This window comes from Cucumis melo, chromosome 8 (assembly GCF_025177605.1).
Source record: "Cucumis melo cultivar AY chromosome 8, USDA_Cmelo_AY_1.0, whole genome shotgun sequence".
NCBI classification, from domain to species: domain Eukaryota; kingdom Viridiplantae; phylum Streptophyta; class Magnoliopsida; order Cucurbitales; family Cucurbitaceae; genus Cucumis; species Cucumis melo.
In genome coordinates, this window is record NC_066864.1 from 19,950,485 (window position 1) to 19,962,650 (window position 12,166).

Below are 12,166 nucleotides of genomic sequence, written 5' to 3' on the forward strand. Positions count from 1 at the left end.
CCCAAAGTAAATTTGAACATTTCAAATTACAACCAATATAAATAAATCTCATTACTCTTTATGAGCTAGGAAAGAGACCTAATGGACCTATAGATCAGAAGCTACAACGATATGAGATTAATTAGCTAAACTCATTAACTACATTAATCAATATTCGTTAACTGTGTGTACACTCCACTAAAGACTCATAGCTGAACTCTTCTCACTGTAGATATATTTCTGTGTCCATGGATATAGACCAATACCAGTAAGTTAGTCCTTCACGAGTGTTCGTAACACCAGCTGGGTCAAATTACCGTTTTACCCCTGTGTTACCTCTAGTCCTTAAATACTAGTGCTTCTCTAATGAACAACCTGTTTATGGTCCAACTACTAAACAGAAACCCTTCTCGTGCCATAGAGAGGGTAGGACTCTTTGTTCAAGTCTCGGAGACACCATTTAAGGGAACACTTATCTACTTACCCTAAAGGTGGGAAGGAGTGAATTCCATCTTGTGTGATTATGTTCCCAGCTCCCCACTCAGTCTTGTCCCCAAAATGATAAACATATTGAGTCAGAAATTTGGCCACTCTCACCCGTACAAATCAAAGGACAATCCCTCGCAAACAAGAGTTCATAATACACTCAGGATTAAGACTAAGTCACCTAGGTCATCCTAATGAAATAGAAATCTAACTAGTTAACGGAGTTACATCTAGTGATTACTATTTCGTGGTCCAGTCATATGCAAACTCATTGCATAGGATACCCTCACTCGCATGTCGCATACATGAACACATTGGATCAATGTGTTTGTATCAAATACAAAGTGAGTCGTATCCATAGTGTTAACAGGATAAGGTACCCAACCTTAACCCTATACTATAGACCCTTTAAGTTGATCTTGAACATTGATCCCCGTATGTCTTTACATACTGTTCAAGACTCATTAAACAGCTTAGGATGTTAGTTTATTGGATTTAGGTTATTAAGACAAAACTAATAATATAATCAATAACACTTATTGAAATTATAATAATAAAACACTTTATTAATGACAGTCAATTGATTATATTTACTATCTACGAGTTTTAGGACATAAAACCCAACAGTAATGATGTGATGTCAAGCTACCTATTGAGTAATACTTCCACAAGTGATTTGTCATTAAGAACACAAGATGGGAGACTGTTGATTAACTGAGCTGCTGTTGAGAAGGCTTCCCACCAAAATTTGACTGGTAAATTAGCTTGAGCCATGAGTGTCAAGCCCATTTCAATTACATTGCGATGTTTTCGTTCAACACGCCCATTTTGTTTCGAGGTGTAAGGATAATACATTCGAGCTAATATACCTCTTTGCCCACACATATAATGAATTCTTTTGTACTCACTACCATTATCTGACTGTAGAACTTTGATTCTGCTGTTATACTAATTTTTAATCATATTCAGATAATTTTGAAAAGCTGAAGTTGTGTCACTTTTGAGTCTAAAAGGATATATTCAGACATATCAACTAAAATCATCAAGAAACTACACATAAAAGTGAAAGTCATCAGTAGACATGATCGGAGCTGGTCCCCAAACATTAATGTGAATTAAGTCGAATGGTTTGGTGGCATGAGATTCAGACAGAGAGAATGGAAGTGAATAACTTTTACCCCATTGACGTGATTGGCAGAATTCTATTGATTCATTTTTTAAAATCACATTACATCTCCTGGTGATCAAATAAAAAACTCTTAATGATTGATGACCCAAATGTTGATGTCATATGTTCTTAGAGATAATACTATTAACAGAAATATTTGCTAGAAACAGGGCTAATTGGTTCACTTTATTTATGTTCACAACCCTCATTGAGTTGCTACTCATCTTTCCTTCAGCAGCAGGTTTCACTATGGCTTCTTCTAGATGATATAAGCTATCTCTAAGCATTTCCTTCAAAATTGTTTGTCTCGTATCCTTGTCCTTTATCAGACAGTATTCATCATGAAATTCAACAAAAATATGGCTATCTTTTGCAAGTTTTGACACACTGATTAAATTTTTGGCAATGACAGGAACATATAAAACATTATCAAGAGGTAATGTATAATTTCCATTTGTAAGATTCGAATGACCTATGGATGCAATCTTTAGTTTATCACCATTAGCTACTGAAATTTGTTCCTTACCTCCATATTCAACAGGATTGGCAAGACTGGTGTAGTCAATAATAACATGATTTGTGGCTCCATTAGCAGAATGCCAATTGGTGTCAACACTATTTTCTCCAACAGAAGTGAATGGATTGCCATGATAAGGTCACAAAGCTGTAGGTGATTTTCCATTGTTGTTTTTGAAACTGTTGTTGTTTGTCCCTTTGTTTGGGTTATTCCCATTATTAGGAGCAAACTCCTTGTTGAACCTATTGTAGCAAACATCAGTTATGTATCCTATTTTCCCACAAACTTGGCAAGTTGGACGTTATCTTCCTCTTCCTCGAACTTTTGATTGTCCACCATTGTTACCTCGATTTCCAGTTGAAAAATTATTTCCCTCGACCTTGACTTTGCGAGATGAATGATTAGAGGGTCCCCTGTTACTTACCATATTGACAGTACGAGTATTATACAGAGGCACAGTTTTATGTGCATTTTGAGCTTCTAGCCTTTTTTCATAAGGGAGCAATTCTGATTGCATTTGCAACAATGACAACTCTGGTTTTCCTTGGAGTGTTGCTACAACTGCATTATATTCTTCATATAGTCCAAGTAGAACTTGTGATATCAATATCCTTGTTGGAACAAGGCTGCCGGCCTGGCCTAGGTTGTCAGAATGTAATTTCATTAATTGTAAATATTCAGTCATAGAGTTGTTACCTTTTCGAGTTTGTTGAAAGGTTTGACAAAGACAATCTTCTTCCGCTCTCGATTGAATGCCGAAGAGTTCTTGGATAACATCCTATAGATCTTTGGAGTGCTCAAATCCCATCAGTTGGGTGGCTATTTCCGGTGTCATAGAGTTATACATCCACCCAAGGAGATGTTGATAGACGACTAACCAAGCTTTAAAGGCAGGGTTAACGACTTCCTCAGTTTGAGTACTCGTGGAGCTGCTTTCCACGATTTGGGAGCTTGTCGTCTCGGTAGTTGGTTGTATTATGGTGGTGACAACAGGTCGAGTAACATACATCAAAGGACATGGTACATGTCCCGACATATATCCTTTCAATTTTGTATCCTCTCAAAATTAGAAGGGCAAGGTGTTTCTAAAGCAAGAAAGTGCTTCGATCCAGCTTGGTGGTTATAACCTGATTGAGTAGTTGATTAAGAAGTAGGCCGGTGAAGTTAAAATTATTTTCAAGGTTTCCATCAGCATTGGTCATCAAGCTCTGATACCAGGTGAAGAACGAAGAATATTGTGGGAATTTTTTGTATCGTATTTCTTATTGAATATGATAGACTTTTTGGTCTATATTTATATTACAGAACCCTTTTCAATTAGGGCAAACAAATAGGAAGAATACGTAAATATGGTTACACATGGTAAAATTCTGTAGGTCAATAATCTGCCAAAATAACATAAAAGATAACAAACAAGGATTCTAAAATTCTTTCTACATGGTCATTCGTCTTTATGAATTAGTACACGTGGGATTGCTGACTTGACTGTTTTTGGTTTCTATTTCTTCCTTAAGTGTGATTTTGAATAATATAAGGAAACCAATTTGACCTTCAATCACTCTTGGCTTTCCTCTTGAAAAGTTGGTTGATGATTCATTTATTGTTATTTTTCTTTTCCCTCTTGATTCTGAAATTTTGTTGGTGTTTGAAACTGTGAATGCATATAAGAAGAGGAAAGTGAAACATAAAAAGAGAATGAATTGGTGAAGTAATTATGTCGAGTGTGTATGTTCATGTGTTCATCTCATTCCATTATGAGTACAAAATTTGGACAAATGTGAAAGAACTTAGGCTTCATATTAACCTATTTATTCTTTTAGTTTTTAGTTTAAATTGAAACACAAGTTGATGCAGATGACTACAAAAGTTTTACATTCTTTTAACTCAACTTAGTGTTGTCGCACCATGTGAAAAATCAAACCTATATACTAAATTAAACCGAAAAGTATAAATTTTGAAAACCTAAAGACTAAATTGATCCAACTAAATTTATAATATTTTAAAATCTAAGCTCAAATAAAAATTAAATCTAAAATTTAGAGAGTTCTGTAAAAGATAATTTGGGACAATCTCAGGATACTAAAAAAAGCATCATAAAAGGGAAAAAAAAGAAAAGAAAGAATGTCAAAAGGTAACGCTAGAAGAAAGTGAAATAAAAAAGAAAAAGAAAAAAAAAAAGAGACACAGACACACATTGACAGTTTTCTCTTCAATGAAAGACAAAAAGAAAAACAAAACAAAACAAAAAGCACATATTAATTTTCAAGATTTTGGATCATTAATCAATGTAGAAAAGTTTTAGAATTTGAGAGGATGAGTAAATTTGAAAAAAGGAATTCAAATCTAGGAAACCAAGAACACTTTGTAAATTGTAATACTATTTTAAAGTTGATGTAGTCTCTGACACATTAGAAAGCCTTTTGGAAATAATTATTTTGTTATAAAAAAGAACATTTATTATTTATATTCAAAGCAAAAAATGAATTAAGGAATGAAGGACTTTATTATTTATTTTTTTAAAAAAAAGTAAAAGAAAAAGAAAAAGAAAGAAAATGTGGGTTTGAAAGGCGCTGGTGAGGACGAAAAATAGGAAAATAGAGGTGTGGGGTTGGGGGTTGATCTGAAAATTAAAAACAAAAAATAAGTTCAAATTTTTCCATAAAGCCATAAAATTTTCCCTTACCAATTTGTTTATTTTCAAACTTTAAATTCAATCTTAAAATTTTCCAAATCAGTAACCTCAACTCCCCCAGTTTCCAAAATTAAACTCATCTTCTTCACTTATAAATCAAAACTCACTGCGTTCTTGTAAATCACCAGGTCCATATAATATGTCTTTCTCCACCACCACCACTCTTTCTGTCCGATATTATATTCACAATAACAACAACCTCAAACGCAGCATAGCCTTCGACCAGCAGCCACTTCAATTCGTAGAACTCAGATTGAAGAGGTCTACCAAATTGATGTCTCCCTCTTCCCTCCAAATCATCCAACAAACTTCCCCTCCGAGAGCTGGAAGAACCATCAAATTCTCTCTCCCTTCAACCTCCCTCCCGGTGCCGCCGAGGGCATCTCCGACAATCTAAACTTCCACATCATCGCGAATGTGGATTTAGTGTACACGCTCTGGGGGGCGACGAAAGGGGCACCGGCGTCGGTAATAGAGAGGGTGATGAAGGAGAAATATGAGGGGAATGGGGGAGAAGAGGTGGGCGATAAGTGTAGTGTTTGTTACGAGGATCTCCAATTCAACGGTGAAAAGATAAAGGAAAAGGAAGCGGAAGTGAGCATACTCGGGTGCGGGCACGCGTAGCATAAGTTGTGTATTATCAAATGGGTTAGCATTAACAACAATTCATGCCCATTGTGCAGAATATGGAATTAGATGCCTCATTAAATTTCCATTCAAATTATTCAACACTCTTTTCTTTTTTCTATTAATAATTCATATACTTTTTGTATAATGAAACTTAGAAGAATCATTACATGGCAATAAAACTGATTATGAAAATTTGAACATAGGAGGAGGAGGAGGAGGAAGAGGGTAGGAACAAAAGAGAGTAAATTGGATCATTATTATTATATATTGAAAAGGATGGAAAATAACTAATCATTATTATTTAAGGAAAAAATATATATATCAATTAATTAATTAATTTAAAATACGCAAAATAACTAACCCATCTTCATTCAACAATCAAGCAACAAATTTTTCCATAGAAAAACACATTCATTAATTACAAAGAAAGTGAAAGGGTCAAAAAACTTGGTATGACCCCAGAATTACTTATTAAATGAAAAAAGAAGAAAAAAACAACCCAAAGAGACAGTATTCTTATTACAGGTTATTGATTTTATATATATATATATATATATATGTTAGGCAATTCGGGGAATATTTTAGGTACACATTAATTAATTAAATCCTCTTTTGCCCTTCATGACATGCCTCCTTAAACCAGGAATATGGACATTGGTAATGTAATCCTTCCAATCAATGCTCTCCACGTCAAATCCAAATTCTCTCTTCTCTTCTTCACTCATAATCTCCATCAGTCCTTGAACATTGCTGTTGTCAAATCTGCATCAATTCATCTACTATTTTAAAACACAATCATCCTTTTATTAGTTACAAATATTATACTTTTAACCTACAAATCCAATATAACAAAATTACCAATTAAAATTCTAGAAAATAAAAATCCTAAAACATATTTAATTTCCTAATTACTCCTTATTACCAAATTTAGAACCTAACACGACACTATTGAAAATAATTAAAGTTTAATAGCTCTGAGTGTGTCTAAAATTTCTTTTCAAAGACTAAAATAAAATATTTTTTTTGAAATGACAAATTGATAAACTATTTACATTTCACATAACAAACCACAAAACAGTAAAATTTATTATAATTGATTTTTTTCATGAAATGTAAATATTTTATTAAATATTCAATTTTTTACAATTTTTCTTAAAAAAAGGACATAAATAAAATAAACATTAAAAATAAAAATTAAAATAAAGTATTTTCAAATCAAAACATTTAAAAAAAGAGTAAATTTTCAGATCTATGAGTGTTAGATAATGATAAAATATAAAAATTTTGATATATTTTATGAATATTTTTAATAATTTTATCAATTATAATAATTACAGTGTAGAAAGAAATTTGAAATAAATGCTTAGTGTTTTATGCTATAGCCAGTGAATTATTTCTTTTTTCTTTTTTTTTTATAGGAAGAGTTATATAAGTGTGTTTTTTTTTTTAGTATTAAAAATGAATTTGATTAGAATTAGTGAAACCCATAGATATAGTAATGTTTTAAATCAAACAAAAGTATTAAAATAATTAATAAGTAGGTTTAGGTAATTTTCTTTTAGAAAAAGACATACCTTCCGTTGAAGAAGGTATAAGGCTGGTAAATATCAGCCAAGTGCTTTAGTTGCTCCACCGTCTTTTTGCAAATAGCTTCAAGCTTCTTGGATAGCTTCCCGTCGGGTGTGGATGCGCAACGTCGGGCGGCGTCCTGCCAAAGGTGATTGGAGAAGTCATCGACAGAGTCGAAGAGCTTCATGGAGGGGACACGGATAGGGGTACCGTCAACATCGAGGCAGGGTGAAGAGTCGTAATGCTGGTGGAGGAGGTCGGCGAGGCGGTGAAAAACTAAAGGATTGGCAACGGAGGAGGCGACGTGGTAGATGTTCATGCTTGGCCTTGGAGCTCTTCCATGCCTTGCCATTGCTGCTAATGTTGCATTCACCACCATGTCTGCTGGCACCTAATATTCAATATAAAACCAAACTTTTCCTTTTTATCTTTCATTCTCAATTCAAAATTAATTACAATTCTTTTTTCTTAATGCCTTTTTTTTTCTTTTAAAAAAATTCATTAACTCACAACATCAATGACACCATTAGGATCCACCAAAAAGCCAGTGAGTTGCCCTTTCCCATAGTACAAAACTATAGGATCCATCATCCTGCATCCATCAATCAATGCTTTACATTATTTATTATCTATATGCAAAATAATTTTGTATAGGAACAATATTTTGGTTTTTTTTTTTTATCATTTACTAATTTTCTTTTATTGAGAAATATTTTTCACAAATTCACAGTCCATATGAAAATGAATTGAATTATAAAGATGGAATTGGAAAATACCTATTTCCTTCCATCCAACCAGGGAATGGGTCTTTGAAAGTGCTTTCAATGACACTTGGCCTTATTATAGCAACAGGTACTTCTCCTCTCATTTCATCAATGACCATTTCTCCCATTGCCTTTGTAAATACATATGTGTCTTGCCATCCATATCTTTTTGCTCTATTGCAACAAAATAATCAAATATATATCATCCCACAATTTTTTTTTATTTTTTTTTTATTTTAAAGTCATTAGTTCATGACCTTCCAATTTTCTATTAATAATAATAACAAAAAGAGGGAGAGAGAGAGAGAGAGAGAGAGAGAGAGAATGGGCTTTGACATACCTTTGAAGGCCCAATTCTTTCATGTTTTGGCCCATGCCATTATCTTCAAAAGCCAACTTCATTTCACTCTCAACATCCAACTCCTTGCAAAATGGCTTTTCCATTATTCTCCCTTGCCTTTGTCCATTCACATATGCTACATTGTACACATTACAAATCAACCACCCATACAAATTAGGTTAGGATTAGACATGCAGTTAAAACTTCTAACCTTTTAGTTATATATATATATATATATACACACAATAAAAACTTTGTCATAATATTTAAATGTTTCAAAACAATTTTATATTTTAAAATTTCAATAGAAAAAAGTATTGCCTCCACAAAAATTCAATTAGTCACCACTTATAATAACTCAAAACTTAACAATTTCTTTTGTATGAATTTATGTGAGTTACCTCATTTGTGGGTTTTTTTTATAAAAAAAAAATATTATGTTAAACTAAAATAAATAGTAGTATTTCTTTTAGAAAGAGCAAAAGGTATAGATATATGAATAAGTAAAGAATATTCAAATTAATTTACTAATTATATTACTATTAAAGGTGAATTTTGATAAGACATTAATTATTGTATCAAAAGTAGATATTTCTATCCCTAAACCCCACTATTGTTTAACTGAAGGAAATGACTCATAACTAAAGGAAATGAATCATAAGGTATAATTTTAACTAATCCAATTAATTTGAAACTAATTGCAGGGTATAGTTTTATTCCAACCAATTAATATATACATAAATTATTCAGATCTTAATTAATATCACTCCTTTAGTATGCCTATAATTTTGAAAACACACCAACCCTAGCAAGTATAGTTAGAATACGAATAAATTCAAGTAGTTTTTTTATCGGTAGGAGAATTGAACCTCAAACTCGAGAATCAATCATACAAATTCGTATATTAAAATTTAATTAAGAGTAATGGTGAGTGGAATTAATTACCTGTTGAAATTTGCAAGAACAACTTTAGTTTTGAGCATTTTTTAGCAAATTCCATGAGGTTAGATGGTCCCTTTGTGTTAATGTCAATAGCAACATCGTATCTACAAATTCATAACATGACTAACCTATGTTAAAAGTAAATAATAATAATAAAAAATGAATTTATAGTGTTTGAGATAACATGTAAAAGTAAAATATTTTATTTATGAGTAATTACAAACATAATTTAAAAATGTAAGTTATTAATACTCTACTTGAGATTATTAATTATTTAAAAGTTATCCTGAAGAAACTTAACTACTTTCAATATTTGAAAGGATGAGAATTAATTAAAAGAATAATGAAAGTTTATGAAAGAAAAAAAAAGGGGGTATTATAAAGGAGAAGAAAGGCGTAGGGTACCTTTCATCAAAAGTTGTATTGGCGGCGGAGTTGACAATAACATCAACATCGTTTGCAATCAAATGAGAAAAGTCGACATGTAGTCCCACATCTGATTCACACACATTCCCCACAACAGGAATCAGCTTGCTCATCATAAACGACATGTAGTATTTCCCATGAATTTGTCTTAGACATTTGAAAAGTTGAGTATTTATAATCTGATGATCATCAAAATTCCAAAAAAAAAAAAAAAAAAAAAAAAAAAAAACTTTTATTCATTAATGGCACTAGGTTTATATAATTAATAAAAATAAAAGGAAAAAGAAATGATTATTAAATTTAGTTGGGTAATAGAAAAACATACATCATTTTTCAACCTCTCTGCTGCAGCTTCCTCATCTTTAGCCTTAATCAAAACATAAATTTTACCCACATCTGGTGCTGTCCTCAATATCTTCTCTATAAGAACTGAAATATTTCTCAATCAATTCAGGCTTTTTCTTTGAAAATAAATATATTAAACACAGATTTTACTATCCTTATATATGATCTTTTTTTTTTTCCTTCCAAACTTCAAATTCTTTTAATTGGACTATTTTCAGCAAAATGAACGATATATATTTCATCAAATTCATCAACTCCGAATAATGAATTCAGTATGATAAGATATCGGTATTATAATCTAAATAATCTTTGTTTTGAAATTCAATCTTTTGTAATGAAAAGTTTGAGAGTGAAATTGCAAAAATAAAATGGTACCTTTTCCAAGAAAACCAGTGGCACCAGTGATGAAAAAAACTTTCCCTCTAAGGAATTTGACGATGCCAATCCCTCCATCCTCATCCATGTCCACGTAAGGAACCAAACTCTTGACAGCAATTTCGTCGCTTTTGCCGTTGGGTGGGGCCAAAACCACGCTCTCCGCTGCCCGTACCACCACCGACGACGACGAAACCCTCTCCGTCGAGATCGAAGGCTTCAACGCACCACTACATGCAACCACACGCATGCTGACCTTCGACAACGTGGACAAAGACCGCCAACCGCATTTAATGCTTGGCATGACGGAGAAAGGTTTGAGAGTCAAAGTTTCCATAACTTGGGAGGAAAGAAAAAAAAAAAAAAGAAAGAAGAAAGGAAGAAAGAAGAAGAAAAAAAAAAGAAAAAAAAAAAAGAAAAGAGAGAAGGGAAAATGCAAGTGAACAACACAAAGGGTTTTGGATGAGAAATGGGTTTGATTTTGTTAAAAGAGAGGGAAAAAGTGTGTGGGAGGTTTTAAAGGAGAAAGGGAGGAGATGGAGTTTAGGTAAGTTTCTGAAAAGAGTGTGTACTTAATTAAAGCTTGTTAATTTCTTTATAGGTGTGAGATATATATATATATTTATTTATTTATTTAAGTGGGCTTTATTGCTTTGATTCTTTTTAAAAATGGCTCTCTTTTTGCTTCTACACATTATTCATGCTAACCAAACAGCTAAAATTATGGTCAATTTTCTTTGGTTATTGCCCAAAACAGTTGCCTTTTCATGTCATGTACTTTATACCCAAATGCATGTACCAATCTAAAGAGTGTGAAATTCTTTCTTTTCTAACTTCCCATTTGGTCAATTTCTTTCTTATTTTTATTTTTTATGGAAAGTTAATCGTGGGAGTTAAATTATAAATTTGGTATGTATGATCATTCGTAAAAAATAATAGAGTTTAGTCTATGTGATTTTAAAACATCATTAATAGTCTAAGACAGTGTTGTTCATGAGATTTCGAGTTTTACCAAAATTACAAGGTCTAAATTCTAATTGCAAATCATATAGTCTAAATTATAACCTTTTGGAATAAAGGGGAGCAAATTTACTCTTTTTAACATTTCAAAATATTTAAAGTGATATAGATTATTTTAAAACAAAAATTGGATTTGTTTCAAAAATATGTTTTCATGATAGGTTCCATAAATAGTGATAAAAACAACTAAAAGTTATGGTATGGAATATACCCTATTATTCATAATTTAGCATCTACATTTTTATGTTAAAATTTTGTATAACTATTATTTTGAAACGTTATATTTCTTAGAAAATAAAATATTGGAATTGAGTTTATAGTATAAAATGTTATATTTGTTACTTTGTTTTTATATTTTTTAACATTAAAAATATTAATTTCATAATTTGTGCTATTTATATTATGAAAAATTCTTAAAACAATTTTTAAAGTTAAAATTGAGTCCCATTTGATAATCACTTATTTATTTATTTTTTTAAAAAATTAAGTTTATATCTTATCATTTTTTATAATGATTTACATCTTTCTCTTATATAACCAAAGTTGAATTTGTAGAAGTTTTAAAAGTAACAAAAAAAGGTTTTAATTTTTTTTCTTTTTTAGTTTTCAAATTATTAAAAAAAACAAAAAGCAAAACAAAAAACTAAAAAGTTGTCGAATGAGTGCTAAGTAAACACATATTCATTAATCCCATAACACATATGCTCCTCCAAAACTCAAAATAATTATAATTATAACAATTATAATAACAACATAACAATAATTTATAATCCATATTAATAATTATTAAATAACATATTCACCCAAAAACTTAAACTAGTAAAAAATAATTATAATAGATAACAATTTTAGAAATAATAATTAAGTATATAACAGCGATTTAGAACAAATGCAAATATAACAAAGTTTATCA

General features: G+C 31.3%; 1 protein-coding gene across 4 annotated transcripts; it reads right to left on the reverse strand.

Moving 5' to 3' along the window:
• Window positions 1-5,838: 5,838 nt before the first annotated feature.
• Window positions 5,839-10,798, reverse strand: LOC103486124 (fatty acyl-CoA reductase 2, chloroplastic). 4 transcript variants are annotated; one of them, XR_007823234.1, is made up of 10 exons: window positions 10,234-10,798; window positions 9,839-9,942; window positions 9,493-9,692; window positions 9,091-9,191; window positions 8,146-8,281; window positions 7,818-7,979; window positions 7,552-7,633; window positions 7,252-7,432; window positions 7,047-7,180; window positions 6,085-6,234 (listed from the first exon to the last, which is right to left on the reverse strand). XR_007823234.1 is itself a non-coding variant. In XM_008443974.3 (9 exons), the coding sequence occupies exons 1-9, from the start codon at window positions 10,568-10,570 to the stop codon at window positions 6,069-6,071; spliced, it is 1,674 nt and encodes a 557-aa protein (XP_008442196.1). In that variant the 5' UTR covers window positions 10,571-10,798; the 3' UTR covers window positions 5,839-6,068. The 4 variants fall into 4 exon arrangements, 2 of the variants coding, with proteins under 2 accessions (XP_008442196.1, XP_008442197.1); XR_007823235.1 differs by having other exon boundaries at window positions 6,107-6,251; XM_008443974.3 differs by having other exon boundaries at window positions 5,839-6,234; window positions 7,047-7,432.
• Between the last annotated feature and the right edge of the window lie 1,368 nt (window positions 10,799-12,166).